This window comes from Ictalurus furcatus, chromosome 27 (assembly GCF_023375685.1).
Source record: "Ictalurus furcatus strain D&B chromosome 27, Billie_1.0, whole genome shotgun sequence".
Classification (NCBI taxonomy): Eukaryota; Metazoa; Chordata; class Actinopteri; order Siluriformes; family Ictaluridae; genus Ictalurus; species Ictalurus furcatus.
Window position 1 is genome coordinate 8406814 of NC_071281.1, and position 21773 is coordinate 8428586.

Sequence of the window (21773 nt, forward strand, 5' to 3'; positions counted from 1 at the left end):
TGGGCCAAATGGCCTCCGACGCTTGCGCTTTTCTAGCCGTGATTTAGATGGCGGCTCGGCCCTCTGTGCTGGTCGGAGGTACCGTTAGCGTGGGGCTATGTGGTGCATTCTTCCCCTCTCGCCTGATTTAGGGCGTTCCAAAAGAGCGACCCCTATAAATTTAAAAACTAATTCTGTGTTCTATAGGGCTTTCTGTTTTTGTAATGCACGACGAGGCCACTGACACTTTTATGAAGTGCTCTTAATGAGCGCCCGATTAAAGGTGATATAAGGCGAGTGAGAGAGAGGTTGGATCTGTGTGCTGTCAGAGCAGAAGAGGGAGTTTTAATGCAGATTCATTGAAAGGGAATTGTAGAGTGGTACAGGCTGATACTGAAAACTTACAACATCTGTGAGCGAGTTATTCAAGTGTCCAAGGTTTCTTCCCTGAAGTCAGGCCAACTTTTGGGGAGAAAAAAAAGCAAAAAAGCAAAAAAGAGAGACACTGAAAGCCTTGAAGCTCTTCCAAATGAACTAACATTTTATACGTCCTAGAACATAAACACTGCATACGATTTACAGCCAATTAAATTGTACTTAAGCCTGAACGTTTATGCTGGTAAACACACTGAAGGGCTCGCAAAGCCCAAGGCAGCAGGACACTTGAACTTGGCACCAGGATTTGTTTGAACCAAAGATCTTCCTCTGCCTGAGTGTGAGTAAATGTATATGTTTGCAAGCCTGAGCCAGAACATGTTTTTATAACACCTCGTCCGTCAGAGCAGCTGCGGGCAACTGAAAACAATTTCCAAGCAATCACAGTTTGCACGAGCTGACTGTGCTCATTGGCTGCTGGAGCACCGCCGTAATCCGTTTACACACTGCGAGGCTTGGATTAAATATTTGGCTCTGCCATCAAATCAGATCACACCTGACATGTCTGGCACGGAACCAGACCTACACGGGGTTTTGCTTGTTGCAGAACACAACTTGTCGCAACATTAAAGATTTCACATATTCCACTTGGTGCTACATAGACATATTTTGGTTTGGCCTTTTATCGAGCTTGAAAAATGCAGGATTTGGAATCTGAGGCAGTTGTTTAACGGACCACTTCCTTTAACACATCGCAGAGCCAGAGTGCCGCACGTGTTTTATGATCTCGTAAACGAGCAGCAATGTTGTGAAATCTGTGTGTGTGTGTATGTGTGTGTGTCTCTCTCTCTGTCTGTTTGCAGCATGTGAAAGCACTTGAGTGTCTGTGTGAATATGTACTGTATATGTGTAAAAGTGAGTGTCTGTTTGAGAAAGTGAGGGTGTGTGTGCTCTTTTGTGTGTCAGACAGAGAGTATGTGGTATGTGAGTAAAAGTGAGTATGTATGTGTAATGTGTGTGTGTGTGTGTGTGTGTAATAGGGATTTATTTCCTCCTGCTCCCCCACTACTCTCTGTCCGGTGGCTGCATCACTCCCCAGAGACAAATCTTGCAAACAGCGCTGCAGATTCCCAGAGATTCTTCCTTTACACACACACACACACACACACACACACATCTTACTATCCCTGTGAGGACCTCCCATTGACATAATAATAATACAACTAATTAACGCCACACATAATCTTTTGAGTCTTATAGTTTTTATATAAAATCTGCAGTTTTTGTTTTGTTTTTGTTTTTGTTCTGTACTTTTTCATTGAGGTGACTAGCCAGATATGCCCACAAGGTAATTTTGAATTATTTAAAGATTTAAAATTGTAACACTTGCATTAATTGACGTTTTTAAAAGGATAATCATGTTTAAAAGTGTAACTAAATAATGTACGCCTGCATTATTTCATGTTTATTTTATCCAAGTCTAGCATAAATGTACATAAATTACATTAAAACATATAACATGATTATCAACTGAGCAAATTTCATGTAGGTCTTTGTGGCCATTTTTCTTGTCATCTGTTTAATGTTATATATTGTTAATAAATGTTAATATTAGCTTACACATGTAATCATTATTTCTTTTCTAAACAAACTTCAATTAATACTGGTGTTAACCCTTTTCTACATGGAGTAGCCATATGACAACAATTCATTTATCTCCAATTGTTTTGATAGGTAATAATACATATTGGAATTATGGAGTACATAATTGGAATTGTACTCTGATATATTGTGTGTTATTTTTTTTACTATATGATACTTTCCACCATTGCACAACAATTTACCAACCCCCCCTAAAAAAAAAAATTTTCATTACTTTAACTAATTTTTTGATGCAATTGTAATAATTCATACTGTAGGGGGTTAATTACTTTGTTCTAATTAATTTTGGTCTAGTAAAGTTCATTAATACCAAAAATAATGTTAGTAAGGGAACATTGTAGTTAAGCTTAAAGAACTAACAGCTGATATATTTAGGAAAAAAACAATCATTTTACACTAATTACATGAATTCTAGTTTTAATATAAACCAGTTGTGAAAAAGTCCTAATGTAGCAACTGATTTAAATTGAATTTTGGTGCCTATGAACTCAGCAATTCCTATAAACCTTAGCAATTCTGTTGTCTCAACAGCATGAGTGTGTTTTCTTTGTGTGTGTGTGTGTGTGTGTGTGTGTGTGCATGTGTGTGTGTATGTGTGTGTGTGTGTGTGCATGTGTGTGCGTGTGTGTGTGTGTGTGTGTGTGTGTGCATGAAGAGCAACCCCCCCCCCTCTCCTCTGACCACACTGCTGTAAACACTGAGCTCTCTGTCTCTGTTTTCTTCCTCTGCAGATCTTCATCAATAACGAATGGCATGATTCGATGAGCGGGAAAACGTTCTCCACATACAACCCTTCCACCGGGGAGAAGATCTGTGACATACAAGAGGCTGATAAGGTAAACATTAGTGCTCTTGTTGTGCAAAATCTATAAAATAAAAAAAAGAAAGAAAGAAAAAAAAAGGATGGTAGGATGAACTACATAACTGTGGTTTCTTGATTAGGCCACTATTTATTCATTAGACACTGTGTATACAAAGGAACATATTAGACAGACTTATAGTTGAGCAGTTGAGGGTTAAGGGTCTTGCTCAAGGATTTGACTGTGGTTTCCAGTGACTAGTGCAGAAATAACCACTAAGCCACCACTATATTTTCATGTATTATGAGTTTAACTACAGAGTATCTAAGCCAATTGAAATCCTTAAAAAAACAACCTTCGGCTTTATTAAGGCCTTGAAACTTGCGTAAGCTTTACACGCAATTACTCTGTCCTTCAATGTTGATGCTCATACATCAGGGATTTTATTAATAGAAAAGACCATTTTCCACTGCTTCTTTAACAATGCAAGACAAGAAGGTTTGCTAAGGACAGTGGTTTAGCTGCTAATGTTGTGATGATGGATCATAGGAGAGGGGTTGTAGTTTAGGGCTAATCATAGAATTCTGACAGTCTGCATTTATCCAGCATGTTTTATCTCCATCCAAAACCTGTCATGAAGTTAAGATGTACTCACTTCTTGAGAGTGAACCATGTGGTCAGGTGAAAAAAATGTTCTGTCCTCCTTAATAGCTACTGCCTTAGATCGTTATGATCCAAATAGCAAAGTCCCCTCCTAGATCAGATAGTAATTTGAGATAGAAAGAGTGCATCTCAACGTCAGAAGATCCCCATAGAGATAGCCAGTTATTAAGACATACCAACCTGACAAAGTTCCTTCTGTCTGTCACTAGACACTTCAGTTCATGGCAATGCTCCTACAAGTGCCAGTAAAATCCTCTTGTTGTTTTCTGTGGTTTTCTAAATCAGTGACCGGAGCCAAAAGATTCCAAACCACAATGAAATCTGGATGAAACCTGATCTAAATACATAATGATGGAACCCATTTACGCAGCAATTCAATGATGGAAGGAAACGTCTGCATTAACAAACTGAGGTTTTCTAGTTAACCTGATATCTCTAGTTTCACACGAAGCAAACAGCATGTCTCTCACACAAAGAACTGAGAAGCAGTGATGCAGAAAAGACAATCAGTAGTTTGACCTGCCAGCGTAATGGCCCAGAATCAGTAATTTAGTAGTAAAAAAAGTAGTATTAGACTGTGCGTATATTCATACATGGCAGTTTTTCTTCTAACCTGTGCCAGCCAAAGGTTTGGCACTGGAGTGTTGTGTTGAACGGGATCTTCATGTGAGGTTTTCTTTACATGAGAGAAGCCAGTTTTCACTCAATCTGTGAATGAGAGTCCAAAATCTGACAGAAGAGTTCACGTTTAGTCTGGTGCAGTTGTGTAACCCAGGCTTGTGGAAAAACAGAGCAAATGAAGGAAGAGCAGCAAGTCTACAGAACACACAACTGCATCCAGAATCAATGGATTTCATTTGTCTCAGAGGTGCATATACACCTGTTTATGGGCCAGAGCTATACTGAACTGTTAAAATATCTCTCTGGTCCCATAACTTCCACTTGTTCTTTCTGTTCCTCCATAGTATTTTCTGTTTACTCTTTCTGTCTTAGGCGGATGTGGATAAAGCAGTCCAGGCTGCTCGGTTGGCCTTCTCTCTGGGATCAGTATGGAGGAGGATGGACTCGTGTGACAGAGGGAGGCTGCTCTCTAAGCTGGCAGATTTGGTGGAGCGTGACCGTGCCTACCTCGCTGTAAGTGTGCATCTGTGGCCTGTACACACACACACACACACACACACACGCACGCACCCACACACGCACCCACACAAACTCAGAAGGCATCCAAGTCTGCTGGAATGTCTAGTAGCAGGAAGTCAAGGCAACTGGATTTGTGGTGTAATCAAGGGTCAGTAGTGTTACAGTGTGAAACTTCGGTAATGTTATTGATTAACTGATAATACAACAGCCAGCAGAGTCGTATAATCCAGTGTCCAAAAAAAAAAAAAAAACCACAAACAAACAAAACCAACAAACAAACAAAAGATATTGTTTTATAAATGGTGTTATGTTTATGATGGACTATGTTTAAGGATATTATAAGTATTGTACTACATGTCCAGCTTAACTTACAGTAATTAAAACCAGTAGTAATTAGTAGGGTTTGCCATAGTCTTCCAGTTTCTAGTCTAATTGACGCAAGTTACTAATATGAGGCTCAGAACTGTGTAGCAACAGTTAAAGTGTGTACACATAATTCTCTCAAAGTACCAGGGCTGCAAAATGCTTAAAGGTAACAAATAATATCCAGTTTCACAACTGGACATGGACATGATGGTTGCAAAGGACACTGCTTCAGCATTGTCATGCATTCTTCATGATTAGAGATTGAAGATTGAACTTGTAATATGCACACTGTAATATATAAAAACTACTGTAATACGCACAAGCTTGCTTGTACATTGAAACTCTTAGCTTGTGTGTTCTCATGAATGCTGCAGTGGATTTCAAATAAAAGATAAATAAGAACATTAAATAATGACAATGTTAGAAAGTTTCATGGTCATATCTAACATAATCGTACACAGAGAATGTGCAGACTTGTGTGAGGTTATATTTACTTGTCTCTTGGTTATATTTACATGAGGTGAGTTATTGTGAAACTCAAGGCAATGTGCCAGTGAAGTGTTATTTTACATACATATAACCAAATTATATGAAAAAAACAAAAAAACAAACAAACAAACTCATTGGCATTTTATTTAGCTAATTTTCTAGTTCACCTTCTCCCTTTTAACACATTACATTTTACACACATTAAATTACATACTTGTCAGTAAGCTATCAAATATAATTGTTGTTATGGTTACATCTAGATCTTGTGCTGTTTCTGACCTTGTAGCCTCATCATAGTCATCATGTCACCGTGGTTACATTCCAGCATAGTTCCATAATGTGAGGCTGATTGTTTTAGAGCTGTGCTTAGATTTTTGTTTGATCTACTATAGTGTCCTAATAAAAGAAAACAAAAGACACTTGCTAGCTAGTCAGAAAGGAGTATGTATGGTGGCCATGATGTAAGAGCAGTAACTGGCCTGCCTTTGCTAACTGGGCTAACTGGAACTCTAGATTCAGCAGGCTGAGTGGAGAAATAAACAAAGACCCTGACAACAATAAGCAAGTGTCTAATGAGAGCCTGTCTGTCGGGCGCGCCTGCCAGAGACGACATAGCAGGGGCTTCGAAGCTTGTTGTTTTCCTAACAATTTCAATTTGTTCTGCAAACGTCTGTAATGCCTGGTCAGTGGCACCAGTGAGGTGGGATGTGTGACCTTTGGGTGCTAACGATCATACCACCTAGAACTCTGAATTTTAAAAGAGAGGCATTGTGCCATGGCAGCCATCACATGAGGTGTTCTTTTAAGCCTGTCTCTCTTCCTGAGGAGACAAAAGTGTTACAATGACAGATTAAAACGCAAACGTGGCACAGTATGCTCAAACTCGGTGCAGCCATCTTGAATAAATCTCTTTCAGCCTGCACTTGCGTCTTTGCCTTAAATGGACTCAACCAATGTGATTTTCACAGTGAGTATCAGAGTGAATCGCTCTGGAGGAGAAATGTAATGGTCCATGTGGTCTTGATTGTGCTTTATATCAAATTAATCCCTGTCTGATAAGAAATCACAGCTTCCTGACAAAGAGATAACAAACCCGTGGCAGAGATGCAGGCTATATAAGTATTGCATTTCCCCCTAGGAGCACGGATAAAGTGTGCACTTTTGCTTGCATAAGTCTTAAGTGCAGCATGGGGGGACTCAGATTTAATCCCCGTGTGTGATTTTTCATCACACTCCTCCTCCCTCGTTTCCTTTCCTCATCTCTCCTTTCTCCCCTCAGACCCTGGAGTCTTTGGACAGCGGCAAACCTTTCCTCTCCTCCTTCTTTGTGGACCTTCAGGGAACAATAAAGACGCTGCGATATTTTGCTGGATGGGCCGACAAGATCCACGGCTCCTCCATTCCAACTGGTAAGGTAACACTTGTTCTGTCCCAAACGCCTCACTGCTGTGTAACACACACTGTGAGTCACAGCTCCAGGCGTAAAGCAGACGCCACCTGGAGACATGCTGCAGTTTAATATCACAACAAAATGCACATTCTGTTAGAACACAGCAGAGAGGCGGACCCTTAATCTGCCACTCAAACTTTCTCCAGTTATCACCTACATTGTCTGACTCTCTCACTCAAACTTTCTCCAGTTATCACACACAATCTCATTTTCTCATTCAAACTTTCTCTAGTTATCACACACACTGTCTCACTCTCTCATTCAAACTTTCTCCAGTTATCACACACACTGTCTCACTCTCTCATTCAAACTTTCTCTAGTTGTCACACGCACTGTCTCACTCTCTCACTCAAACTTTCTCTAGTTATCACACACACTGTCTCACTCAAACTTTCTCCAGTTATACACGGTCTCACTCTCTCACACAAACTTTCTCCAGTTATCACATACACGGTCTCACTCTCTCCTGCAAACTTTCTCCAGTTATCACCCACACTGTCTCACTCTCTCACGCAAACTTTCTCCAGTTATCACCCACACTGTCTCACTCTCTCACGCAAACTTTCTCCAGTTATTACATACACAATCTCACTCTCTCATGCAAACTTTCTCCAGTTATCAAATACACGGTCTCACTCTCATTCAAATTCTTTCATTCTTCCCCTGAAATTTTCAAACATTCCCTCCAGCTGTCTGACTCTTTAACTCAGACTTTCTCTGTTTATCAGTCTCACTCAAACTGTCTCACTCTCTCATTCACATTCACATTTGAATGTCTCAAACCCTCACTCAAACTGTCTCTCTTTAACTTTTCTCCTTTTATCAAAGTCTCACACTATCACTCAGACTTTCTCCATGTATCCAAGTCTCACTTAAACGCTGTCACTCTGTCATTCAAATTGTTTATTAGTGTCTCATTCTCACCAACTGTCTCACTATTTTACTGTCTCGCTCTCTGACTCATGCAGGCTTAACCTTTTACTGTAGTTCTTTCATTCTTAACTATACTGTCTCACCTTCTTCATACCACCTTTCTTTAGAACTGTCTCCCTCCCTCACCCAAAAGTTCACACTTAAACATAGTCTGTCTCACTCTCACATGATTCAGCTCTCAATCTAACTCCCTCCATTAATCAAAGTGTCTTACTCACAATCTTTAACTGTCTCACTCTTTGACTCAGTAGTCAGCTAAACTTCAGCCAAAAGTATAATTTTGCAGTAGGTTCCGATATTTGTGTTCCCATGCAGCCGTGGTGCAGTAGAGTGTGCCGTGTTGAACTGGAAGAGACAGAAGAGCAAAAAACGGCTGGTGCAGAGTGTTTTCTCTGAGGATTGTGGGGTTATGGAGGTGTTCAGTGGATAAACATACCGGCTCCCTCAGCAGTTATAAATCTGCACACTAATGGCTGCCCTCCTACTGAGCAGCGCCACCATTGGATCACAGTGACAGCTCCGGGGCTGGGAGGGCATGGGGGGGTTATGGCGGGGCTGTTCTGGCTAATTTAGCTGTTTGAAAGAGACACAGCGGGGGGCCTGGAGACTACTGGACAACAGTGGATTCACAACTCTGATATCAGAGTGCAACCATTAGAGTGTGTGCATGTAGAGCTGTCTTACAGGGGCCGTGTGTGTGTGTGTGTACTACACAAGTTAAAGAGTGTAGAGATATTTAGTAATTATAATTAGTGTATAATACATGGTGTGCCACTATCACTCTCTGTCCAGATATTGACATGCTTTTAGATTCCCTGCTCTAATCTTGTCTACATCATTTACAATTCACACACATCTATTGCGCCTAAGCATGTTGGGAGTTATTCAACACCAGTCATTAAGCATTTGCATAATAATAAGGAATAGAACAAATGTCATCATTTATAGGAATAAACATCTTTTTTTACAAGGGCAGCCAGAGAGCAGCCAGAAAAAACATTTAGTGGACAAGAAATGTTTTTCCTCCAGTGCAAGTACATGCACAATATCAAACTCTTAAAGCTTTCCATGTGTCAAATTAGATACGTATGTACTAGATGAGCATCCATAACTGTCTAGTATGAAAATACCTTGGATGAGCGAAAATTAAGTGAGGAGCGTTGGACACTTTGGTGTAAACTGTTCCAACAATGCACCGCAGAACGGAAAGGCTTGTAGAAGTAACAGATATATAAAACCTATAAATATGTATGCTTTCTCTCTCACACTCACACACTCTCATTCTCTCAGCAAAATGGCCTCAATCACTGATACAGCCTGCCTTACTTTCTCACATATCCTGTCTCACTGTCACACTCAAATGCTTTCTTTCACTCTCTGTCTCTATAATCGTGTCTCTCTTTCACTCAAACAATCTCAATCTGTCACTTAAACTGTCCTACTCTCCAACTCAGGATGACTCAATCTGTCACTGAAACAGCACTAATTTGCAGCACAAAACCTTTCTCACTTTCCATGTTAGTCATTCTCATGTCTCACTCTCTCCTCCTCAAACTTTCCACTCAATCTCACTCTTTTCTCAAACATTCCTATTTTTACACTGTCTCACTTCTCGTGTGACCTGCCTCAATCTCTGAGCGAGACAAGTACAAGGAAACTCAAACAGTCTTACTGTCACATTTATGCTCAGACTGTCTCACTTTCATGCTCAAACTTTCCTTAAACATCATCACCACTTTCTGACCGTACACCAGCCAGCACATACCGGCAGTGAGCCTTGTTACAGTCCAATTTTCTGCAAACTAAAGCTGAAGAGTGGAGTGGAGAGGAAGAGCGAGTCCCCAGTGAGTGAGCGAGCACACCGCTGCGCCTTTGTTGTGTTGTTAAACCAAACTTGCATAGCGGGAACTCTGCAGATTTCACTTTATTTCATCTCCAATCTAATCCGTAATAGAATTACAGGACAAACAAGCAGCATGTGTGTCTTTGGCGCACTCTTATCTGGCCACCAGGGGAGATGAATCATTGGCTCGTCTCTACTCCAGATGCCTCATGCTAGCAGATTCCACCAGTCAGGGCTGCGGAGCTCGGACGTGTTCACACGGCCTTAATGATCGAGCCTGGAGTCTTATATATACAGTGTCATGATTTATTCCTGTTTTCTGTGACTCATAAAAAAAGAGTAGACGCTGATTCCTGACCACTGTGCACATTCTTCTTCTCTCAGCGCACACAGAGTACAGCTCTTAACCAATATCATTTGTTCTTCTTCATCTTTATCTGTTTGCATATGAGATTATAAAAGCATGTTCTTTTTATCATCATTAATGGAAGGATAATGTCCCGGTATTAGTTTTGGTTCTACGCCAAACATCCCCTGTTTAAGATTGCTTGTACTTTGGTCTCTTACAGATGGAGGGTATTTATCATTCACCAGACACGAACCAGTCGGAGTGTGTGGACAAATCATCCCAGTGAGTATTGGCTTACTTTTCAGAAAGAAGGCAAACATTGGAGTCTTTGGAGTACAATCAGCTTTTTGACTGATTGTGTTGTTTATTGGGCGTAAATCTGCTGCAGTCAGTATACTTTGGTCAATCAGATGGCATTCAGATAAAGGAGCAATCTTAATCCAAGTACTTCTATGCTGAACTGACCAGTGGCATTATACTCTTCCAGTTATCTCTACGATTAATCCAGTTCTTGTTTTTTAAGATACAATGGAAAATTATTCATAGGATAGAGGGACAGATAACGAGTTGGAGGGGGCATAAATCATACTCTTTATCCTTTTACATGTAAAAGGAAGATCTTACGACATACATACTCTAGTTCGTTAACGTGGAAAAGATGACAGTTAAAGCTTTCTCAAGCAGGGAGTAACTCTCCTTGTTACAGTACATGAACAGCTAAAGACGATTGAGTGAGTCAGCAGCTTTCGGTACGATCAAGTAAGCAACTATAAAGCCGTGTGAAGGAGGGATGGTCACTCAAACAAAGATAACATTGGACTGAATTTCTGTGCTCCCTGTTTGCGTAGTGGAACTTCCCCTTGATGATGACGGCATGGAAGCTGGGGCCAGCCCTTTGCTGCGGGAACACAGTGGTCTTGAAGCCAGCTGAGCAGACCCCCCTCACCTGCCTTTACATGGGCGCGCTGATCAAAGAGGTACAGCAAATATTCTCCAGTGCACACTTGCAATAACCCACTGATCAAAGAGGTCCATCACTACTGACACTACACAATAACAATGTCCACGGTAACACGGCAAGGCCAGTGAACACAGCACTCTGATCAAAGTGGAACAACACGGTGACATTATGACATACCAGCAGTCAGACTCCAGAGGAACATTACAGGATAATTATAGCACAGTGGTTAAACACGCTGACTACCCACAAACAATACAGTCACATTAAGTATAGTTTCTACTTTGGCCCAGAATGCAGTAGTGAGAATAGGTATGTGCCACTATTACATTTTCATACCATAATGACTGCCTAAACTTTTATCAAATCTATCGCACTTGAGGAAAAGGGGAAAAGGAAACAGAAAACACACATAATACATAAACTAGAAATAACGTAAACGATAAATGATATTTTAAAGGTAACTAACAGACAATAACAAAACAGAGGTGCACAGATGGAACAAAGTTTATGTAAATAAAAAATATGGAATTTATATTATAAAGTATACACGTTTTAAGTGCATCAACTGGGATCAAATATATGATCTTTGAAATCATGCCTAAATGCTCTGCTGGTCTGGATATGGATATATCATCCCATAATAACATGATTCCTTTCTCCAACTCCTCCACCTTAACTGAGCTGCTTTATTATTCCTCATGCTCTGTCTTCCTGTGGAACTATGAAATTTGTCCTGTCTCTTTCTTTTTGATGTTTTGTCCATGTACTCTTTTCCCTGGGCTGGAGGGGCAGCGGGATGGGTGTGGATCCCTCCACCCCCAAAGGCCTGTGGTGATCTTGGCTCATCCTGCTCTCTTTTTCTTACTTTCTCCCTCTGTCCTCTAAAGATTGTTTCCTCTCTTTCTGTTTGTACAGGCCGGTTTTCCACCAGGGGTGGTCAATATTTTGCCAGGCTTCGGGCCAACAGCAGGAGCCGACATTGCCTCACACATGGGCATAGACAAAGTGGCTTTTACTGGGTCGACAGAGGTAGGTTTTCCTTACAGATACACAACGTTTAAATTGCTATTTTGTTGACAACAAGGTGGTTGCTAGCATGCTAGCTAACATAATGACAGTAAATACAGAATGATTGCTAAACTAATTTTTATGGACTGTTCTATAAAATTCACTGATATGAATGCTTCCTCCATTTTGGTGAAACTTCTCTAGAGCACACAACCATAGCAGTTGTGCTACCTAATGATGATGATGCAAATTCACATGTCAGAATTTACTTAGCTTTTTAAATAAAGCAAAATAAACTTAGCTTTTTACTGTGTATTTACTTACACTAGAAATTTGTGAAACGCCGATAGCAGTAAATTCTATTTAAATCGATGTTGTGAATTTATGCTGACAGGCAGCTAGTGACTGGGCCGTGAGAGTGACTGAGGGAGTGTTGTATCATGAGGCTGGGCGTTGGTGGTGGTGTTACATGCTGATGCTGCACTTTAAATGGAAACGTTATGGAAATGGGTTTTGTCTACTATGCAGTAGTCATATACAGTTTATGTATACAATACCAATGAGTCAAACAACCAAAAACAGCAAACAGTTGGGAAGATAAAACATGGAAAACAATAGCATTTCTAGCCAAATGCATGGAACAGATCCAAGATATTTGAAGTTAAGTTTCAGCTCAGTTCAGTCACACACAGATGACTACATGATGAAAGGTTCACCATGTTAGGGATGGAATGCCAGGGGGAAAAAAAGGCTCTCTTGGATCATTTGATCTCGCCATGCTGCCAAATGACAACACAAAGTCCACAATGACATCTCACTGTAAATGGTCATAATTTCTAGCTCCAAACATGTGTTGCTCACCATCTTGTAAATCTCGATATTTTAGTGCATGTTTTGATGTGGTCCTGAATGTATTTCACATGTATTTATCATAAATTGTGGTGGATTTGGTGGTGTTTAGAGAAGGACTGTCAGCCTGGCTTGGAAATGTGTTTATTCATATTATTGAACAAGTACAGTGCCTTTTCACAGTCTTAGGCTCTTTAAAACCGAGAGGCAGGAGACAAGGAGTACTAACCGATACTATATTTAGCTGTGCAGTATTGCTTTCACTGATAAGGGTGCAAACAGAGACGCTGTAACCAAAGCAATCCTAAAAAAATCCTAAAAATGTGCCTCACTGTGGGCCATGTGGATGAAATGCTGAGATCATTTTTTCATCTGTGGGAAATTACAACATGAATATTTCCCACTTATCAGCTTGTAAACCCCATGACCCAATTGGTTTTTATCAAATCAAAATCCTTCCGGCAGACGCACGATGAGTGATGTAAGTGTGCAGAGTCCAGTAATCACTGTATAAATATGCTATCGCTGAACCAGCATCCCAAACTGTAATCCACACCCTCATTCTGAAACTCTCAGTATGCATGAAGCCACCCACTCAGCACTCCACCTTCCTGTTGCTGGCAAAGGCCACCCAGTTCTTTCTCTGAAGGTTCCTCATTTCTTTCCCTTGCCACTCTCTCTCTCACTCTCTCTCTCTCTCTCACATCCTCCTGCTCTGATGTGTATGGAGTATCTTTGCTAACCTGCAGCTGATTAGAGAAAGAGAGAGAGAACATGTCCAGACTCTGACTCACCTAATCTGTGTGTGCGCACGCGCGTGTGCGTGCGTGCGTGCGTGCGTGTGTGCATGCGTGCGTGCGTGTGTGTACATGGGCATGGTTGTAGGCCAACTGGGCAGTCCATAATAGTTTTTGTTGGACGAATGTCTATATGCCCACAGGTATGATCCTTCATACTCGCACACTCTTGACTACAGGTTGCTGTAGTGTAGCCTTCGAAATCAGCAGAAAGCTCAGTCACTCACACACTTGGCATCAGAGCCAAACTGTGAGCACCATAGTTCATCATGTGTATTCAGGAGCAGAGCCATGTTCGATACTGGAGGCTCATATAAACACCTCTAACGTCCGTCTCTGTCTTGTCCCGCTCTGTGCTAGCTGATGGAAGGCAGAAAGAGGGATTATTCAGTCTCAGTGAGTGTTATATGGGCGGGTGGAAAAGTTTCTGTTTGTTTATGGTTGGGTTAGGAGCAGAGATTGTGGAACAGTGTTGTTCAGAGTGCAGTTCTCATACTGAGTTAGGAAAGATCAAGGATGAAGAGGCTAAGATAAGAGTTCACTCTTCACGTCACTCAAAATCTGTAGTCCAGTCTGAAATCTGGCAATATTTCCAAATATTGAGATGAATCGACGAGGCCGTAGTCTGATTTGAATGGAATGGCTTGATGAAAAATCTTATTCTCATAATTTTACACTGCCCCCACGTAGCTGATCAGTTGTGACATATTTGGTATCTGAGAGTGCATCTTTAGTTTTTCCCCAAATCTTCATATATTTGCTTTGAGCTAGGGATATAACTGAATATGGCTATGATTACTGGGATTGAACAAATAATGTGTTGTAAATGAATATAAATACAGTAGTACTGTAGTAGGTACGCTGTTTGTTTTTCTTGCCTGTTTCATGTTGAGACTAGCGTGGGTTTTTTTTTCTTTCATACGGAGTTTGAAAAGGGCTGAGTATGTAGCTTGTGGGCAGGGTTGCCAGGTTTCAGCACAGTTTCCAACCCCAACTACAATTACATCTCAAAAACTGCACAAAAGTCTTAAACTAGCCATATTTTTCTTCTTTTTCTCAGTCTTTTTCACAGACCACGTGCTGTACATAATATACTGTATCTCTATTGGGGTAACAAAAAAAACAATATATATATATATCCCCCCCACAGGGTTTCCAGGACACAGTGGTAGAGTCCACATAATAAAATTCTGGTCTATACCATGCCCCCTTCTGGCCTAAATCCAGAAATGAAAACAGATACAAATATTTGGAGCACTAAACAAATACTGATTCTACTATATTATTTAAAAGCTATATGATATCATTTGAAGCATGCATATTAAAATGTCCTTTTAAATGATTCTGGTGGAGAAACCGAGGGCTAGTTGTATAATAATACGTGACCATGCATGCTAAACATGCCACATGCTTTCATTTAGAGCATTTGCCAAGCCAAAGACCACACAGGCATTTTACGCATTATTCCACCTTTCTAACACTTTTTCAATTCCAAATAGTGCAGATCATCCTACGCAAACCTGCGGTTGGTGCTTCCTGTTCTCGATTAAACAACAGATAGAGCTCTGTGTTATAAACACAGCGTTCCTTCCTCTTCTCCACAGCCTCCAGGGCCACTGATAGATATTTCGGCTGTGAGCTGAGGTTGCTCTCCTGTTTCAGTTGAGGCTAGCGGAGGGGTGTATGTGCGTGCGTGTGTGCCGTGTGTATGTGTGTGTGTGTGGAGGACTGGAAGGGTTGTTTGGGCTGTTGGATTTATTAATGACAACTTCCCACTGATGGGGAGATTTAGTGAGGCTCTGCAACAGAGGTCTCAGCAAGTAAAAGAAGATATGCATCCTCTGCTTCCCCCACAGGTTGGCAAGCTGATCCAAGAAGCAGCTGGAAAGAGCAATCTGAAGAGAGTCACTCTGGAGCTGGGGGGCAAGAATCCCAACATCATTTTTGCAGACGCTGATTGTAAGTATTCAGAGGCTGTTTTATGGGCACCCTCCTGTTGTCCTGCTAAGACAGTATGTGCACAGGTGCCACTGCAGTGGCCTTGTTTGTCACTGACATCAAAGACCACGGTCTTCTGGGTTATTTTAAAGCAGTGTAATGCTACACACACGAACCCTGTCTGTGATCACAATGTGTCTGGCAGAATATTAAAACAAGCTGGTGAATCTGTGATGTTTCACTGTTAAAATGCGGCCTGAATTAATTTTGGGGTGAATCCACGTTTAAGAAAAACACTCCTAGAAAACTTTGATGGAGATCAGAACACTCACAATATGGATCAATATTTGCTGCTTGGCCAAAATCGTGAATATTGCACAGGCGCAGGATGTGCTTAGGATAAAGCAAGCTCATCTTGCTATGTTGAATGAAAGCTCAGTGGATAATATTCATTCATCAGACTAGTTTAGTTCAGGGCTGTTCCTGGACTCCAGTTTAGTTCCAGGGCTGTTCAGTCAGTTAAGTGTACACTTTAAAGATTTTGATCCTTAAGGAACCCAGTCCTAGATCAGCTTCTACTCCAATATCATTTGTGAACACAGTCCAGTTGCCCTAAGTGGCTCTCCAAGTCAAGGTGTTGGACGGGGCTTTTAAATGCTTTCAGCAGGCGCGAGAGGGGCCGCCTTTGGCCCGTAAATCAGCCGAATGGACTTTGCACTGGTTGGACAGATCCCAACACGGCCATAATTCCTACCATTCCATTAACCCTTTACATGCCAGCCCTACCTCTCCTCTGATAACACATACCATTAGTAAGTGTGTTTACGTGAACAGTAGTAATATGATCATATGAGTTTGGGAGTTACCAGATCATTCAAGTGTGCTGAATATAAACAAGATATCTGATAACAAGACACGGATTTGCAAACATAACCGAATACAGAAGTGCTTTAGTAAATACTATAAACAAATGAAAGGAAAGATGTCAAATGTCAAATGTGACTGTCAAATTTGCTACTATAATTCTTTATATAGTTATATTTTGCCAGTTAAGCAACTCCTTTGTATTAGGAAATTAGAATTTTACATCACAGCACATTACTTGTGTTCTTTAGTAGGTTAAGTGGTAAGTTGTAAAGCATATCTAGCAGTCCTATTTAGAAGGAAATGCTATTATTGACTAACTCATGTAGAACAATTTTTTTCTTTTGCAGTTATCAGATTATTTGTATTATATATGAAGCATGTAGACATACTCAGTGTGAAGTAGTGTCTATTACAATATAATGTTTATAGAGGTTTTTTTTAAGTCACTGTGAATTAATAAGAGGAGCAAGTTGAGTATGCATAACTGGTCATAACTGTGCATTTATTCATTAAACTGTTCCTTATGTCCTATATACATTTTATATTGTTCAAGCACCTTGATGCAGGGAAACCTGAGCCTGTAAAGTGTGTCCTCTTGACCAGTTGATTGGAATTGTCGGGTTTCATTTGTTTCTCTCTCACATTCCTCAGTGGATCTGGCAGTGGAGCAGGCTCATCAGGGTGTGTTCTTTAACAGCGGTCAGTGCTGTACGGCAGGTTCCCGTATCTATGTGGAAGAGCCCATCTACGACGAGTTTGTGCGCAGGAGTGTAGAGAGAGCGAAGAGGAGGATAGTGGGAAGCCCGTTTGACCCCACCACTGAACAGGGTCCTCAGGTACAGCAAAGGTTTTAGACATATTCTATCCATGGAATATCTAATGCAGGGCTCAGAAATATATTTGGAGATCACTAGCCACTTGTCCTATTTTTTTAAGCCAATGATTACTTTTTTTCACTAGCCAAAACATTACTGCTATAAATGCAACTTATAAATTGATCAAATACAAACATTTTATCATCAGGACTTTGTTGCTCAAATAAATATAGCAACTAATTACTGCTAAGAAACTGTAGGTATAAATGTGTGCAATTTTCAATTCTGCTAAATAGTATGCAAAAATAACCCTCGTTGAGTGCTGATTACAATTTTATAGGTCCATGTTTGACTAATTTTTTCCATTTAAAACAGGGACATTTTTTAGTTCTTCCATTAGGAAAATGATCTGGAGAGAGAAGTGAATAATTTATGCAAGACATGATACCAGAAAGCTTTTATCCACAGAACCTGTGTGTTATTCTAGCTTGCTAACATACAAACATAGTGGCAAACAAAATCATGGTTGTTATTTAGCTGCTGTGCAATAAAAGCCTGAAAATATGACCATGTGTTTCCAAATGTCATATTCATATATACTAGCATTTTGTGTGAGGGTAAAGGTGAAGAGAGAGGTTTCTTGGCCATTTTTATTATGTATCATTTATAATATCAATCCCATAGCTTGTTTACTGGGTCGTCCTACATGCCACGGAACCATCCACGAATTTTATTAAAACCTCCTTTTTGCTGCCTTTCCTTCTAATTTTTCTGTTCATGCTCTTTTTTTTTTAACTCTATTGCCATGTTTGGCCTAGTGACGTTTAGTGGTCAAACTTGTTTCTGCATGCTCAGACATCCCTCAATGTGTCTCCTTCTTGTTTCCTTCCTCTCTCAGATCAGTATTGAGCAGCAAAGGCGTGTGTTGGAGTTCATTGAGAGTGGCATCAGTGAGGGAGCTAAACTGGAGTGTGGAGGGAAAGCCCCCTTCTCCAAAGGCTACTACATCCAGCCTACTGTCTTCTCCAATGTCCAGGACCACATGCGCATTGCCAAAGAGGAGGTAAACCAGCACCACCACCACCACACAGCCACACAGCCTTCTTACTGGCACTTACGCACTAGGCCCTACACAGCATCTTTCATTAAATCTGCATCTGGAAAAAACAGCCCTTTGGTGACTCGGAGGTGGTTGTTGATGCCGTGGAAATGAAAAACTGTCATGTTACGCGTCTATACTGAGCTGGGTTTTGGAAAGCGAACTAAACATGTTTTCCATCTTTCTGACTGACTGTTCTTCATTACTGAACACACACAATTCATCCTCATAATCAGTAATTCCAGCTGTGCATCAGAAGCTTATTTGCTAATGGGACTCTCCCTGCTCTGTGGCAGATTTTTGGGCCAGTTCAGCAGATCATGAAGTTTAAGACGATTGAGGAAGTCATCGAGAGAGCCAACAACACTGAGTATGGCCTGACTGCTGCTGTCTTCACCAATGACATCAACAAAGCCATGGCCATCTCCACAGCTGTGCAGGCGGGCACTGTTTGGTATGTGTTATTTACGCTTGTTCTGTATCATATAACACACATAAACAGAAATATTCAAGCCCTTTCACCAGCTTTACTATGTTTCATAGAAAATAGTACTCTAATCGATGGGATTCCGAATGTCATTTTTTAAAATTTACTATTAAATTTGTCATAAAACATTTCCTAATAAGGAACGAAGATAAATGGCTACCCAGTATTTAGATGATTTACTAAATTGCACTGAAGTTATGAGCGTATTTGTATGTCTGCCAGGTGAAACTCTCTAAACTGTCTCTTTCACTCTGTTTATTTTTCAGGATAAACTGCTTTAATGCATTAAGCTGCCAGTGTCCTTTTGGAGGATTTAAAATGTCAGGCAATGGACGTGAACTGTAAGTTCTTTTACTCAGTCTGACACATCTAACTTGAGATAATAAAAAGAATTTGATTTTAAACTGATGATTTGGGACAGTAATCAGAAGGATCCCAAGCTACAGCCTTAAGCAAAACTAACGGCTTAGGCACCAGATTCACATCGTTTTTCATCCACAAAGCTCTAAGAGAAGCTTTTTATACATCTTATATTATATATTTTATATATATTTTCCATGGCACTAACCTAGATAAACTATAGTGTACTAAGCACAGTTACTACATGACTTACACTCAGTTTCACTGGATGTAAATCAGATCAATTCAGATTTGAGTTGCTGATTCAACACTACCAAAGAAAAACATCCAACATAATGTCTGAGTGTCTGAGTATATTCTGCCTGAAAGGTGATTGGGAAGGAGGAAATTAGGATATGTGTGCTTTGCCCACGTGTTGATTTTTTCTCTCTCAGCCATTGACACTTGACTTCCCCAGAAATGTTGAAAGCTAGTGCCAACAAACAGAGTCTCAGCCCAATTGTGAATCATGGCTTTAATTGAGGCAAAGGTTGTGTTAAATGTTTAAAAAATAAAGTCTATATACTTTTGTATGCAAAGTTTTTGTATTTTCATAAATAGATAATTGGTTATTAAACCTCTTTTTATGTGATTTGATCAGTGAGATGGTGTGTTTACAGGCATTTTTTCTTGTTTTCCAGGGGTGAGTATGGCTTGATGGAGTACACAGAGGTGAAGACCATCACAGTGAAGATGCCAGGGATAAACTCGTAAACTTACACACGCATTCCTAATGGAAGAAGGACTTCCTCTGGGCTTATCACTGACCCCAAGCCTCTTCATCATCCACTAACCCAGCATCATCATCTCCATCTTCATCTCCATCTGGCAGCACCTCTATAACTTCATCATCCACTAGCTGCCTTCATGGCCACTTTAACTCCCAGTAGTAGCCTCCCTTCGCCGACTCCATTAACCATACTAAAGCACTCGGAGATGGCGAGGGAGGAGGAACACGCTATAAACCACTCCACCTCCAACATCTCGACACTAACAGACTGAAACGTGGCTATAAGGCTTGAACCTCACACACAACTTCTCTTTGCTCTGATTCACTGGGTAAAATCTGCAACTGCCTTTTGTTTTTTTTGTACTAAGACCACTGAAGCTATCTGTCATAGCAGTTGAAAGGGCAGATGTGATCTTTTTATTAAGTATTAATTTTAAAATGTAATTGTTTAATTGTTCTGTGTTTTGCTGTTCTTGTTTTATGGCGTATAGCTCTGTATGTCAACCTGTTGACCAATGTAAACAGAAATGGTTTACCTCAGAAACAAAAAAAAGCAACGTTAATATGAGAAATGTATTTTACACAAATGATTACTCATCGGTGTCCATTTATTTTCTTTCTTAAACAATTATTTACTATGAAAATAGAAAGTAAGATATAAAAATGACTATAGTTTTGTTTTCCATCATTAAAAAAAAATTCATTAAAAAATTTCTATCAGTTTTTATTTGGAAGTTGGGGGTGGGGGGGGGGTGTTGTTTGAATGGTGATATGTTAAGATAAGCTGGAAATTTTCAATAAAAGAGGATTTAAAAAAAAAATACTGACACACTTGTGCTGTATACCATTACAAAGCAGTAGCATTGCTGAAAGGGTAATGTCAGCACTTCCCATAATCAAAACATATTTTGTGAATGAGTGGAGGAAAATATGTAGCAGTGGTTTCTGCACACCCTGAAATTACTGATCATGACTGGGAGAAATGAAAGAGATAAACATAACACATGGTGTTTAGAAAGGCATTAAGAGGCAACTTAATCGGAATGTATCAGAATTCTCTCGGAAATCCAAACATAATCATAGATGACACTCCCCATAGTCCCACTTGTAAATGGATATTGCAATGTAATATGTAAGGGTTGTTAACCCTACAATCGACAATGGAAAGTGTTGTTTCCATTAGGATGAGGGGGCCAAGTGAGAAAGAGGGTGCAGACAGAATGGCATACACACTAGTGACTTTTATCAGGTGAAGCTGGCATGGTTTGAATAGAAAAAGTCAAGAAAAGAAAATATTCACAAATGGGGCTGAACTAAACCTTTTACAATGGGGTTAGAACCAGTGATTTGATTGAGCTGGCAATCTAGGGTGGGACAAACTTCTGTATTAGGTACTTGAACCTGCTTGTTCCTCTCAGTTAGATAATGATTAAATAAAATTTCAAATGTCGCAGAGATGTTGAAGTGGCTATTCTTTTATTATTCAAACTAGCCTATCATAGCAATATTTACCAAGTCCTTCAGTTTGCATCATATGACATTTGGTAAATGAGTAGTAGTAGTAGTAGTAGTAGTAATAATAATAATAACAACAACAACAACAACAACAACTTTTGTAAAGTTGCTTTGTAACAATATCTATTGTTAAAAGTTCAATACACTACTACTATTACTACTACTCCTAATATGACTACTAGGAGTACTACTACTACTATTAGTATTACAACTACTAATAACACTACTTATACTACTACTACTACTGCTACTACTACCA

The 21773-nt window shown here is 40.1% G+C and overlaps 1 protein-coding gene across 1 annotated transcript in view; it reads left to right on the forward strand.

Moving 5' to 3' along the window:
• aldh1a2 (aldehyde dehydrogenase 1 family, member A2) overlaps nucleotides 1-20710 on the forward strand; it is a 28234-nt gene extending 7524 nt beyond the window's left edge. Inside the window, exons 2-13 of the mRNA XM_053617036.1 lie at nucleotides 2748-2852; nucleotides 4473-4613; nucleotides 6754-6883; nucleotides 10270-10331; nucleotides 10898-11026; nucleotides 11926-12039; nucleotides 15521-15623; nucleotides 17121-17305; nucleotides 18183-18347; nucleotides 18680-18837; nucleotides 19137-19211; nucleotides 19911-20710. Of these exons, the coding sequence (XP_053473011.1) occupies nucleotides 2748-2852; nucleotides 4473-4613; nucleotides 6754-6883; nucleotides 10270-10331; nucleotides 10898-11026; nucleotides 11926-12039; nucleotides 15521-15623; nucleotides 17121-17305; nucleotides 18183-18347; nucleotides 18680-18837; nucleotides 19137-19211; nucleotides 19911-19983 (1440 nt within the window). The 3' untranslated portion in view covers nucleotides 19984-20710. The remainder of the gene's footprint in view (nucleotides 1-2747; nucleotides 2853-4472; nucleotides 4614-6753; nucleotides 6884-10269; nucleotides 10332-10897; nucleotides 11027-11925; nucleotides 12040-15520; nucleotides 15624-17120; nucleotides 17306-18182; nucleotides 18348-18679; nucleotides 18838-19136; nucleotides 19212-19910) is intronic.
• Nucleotides 20711-21773: the final 1063 nt, after the last annotated feature.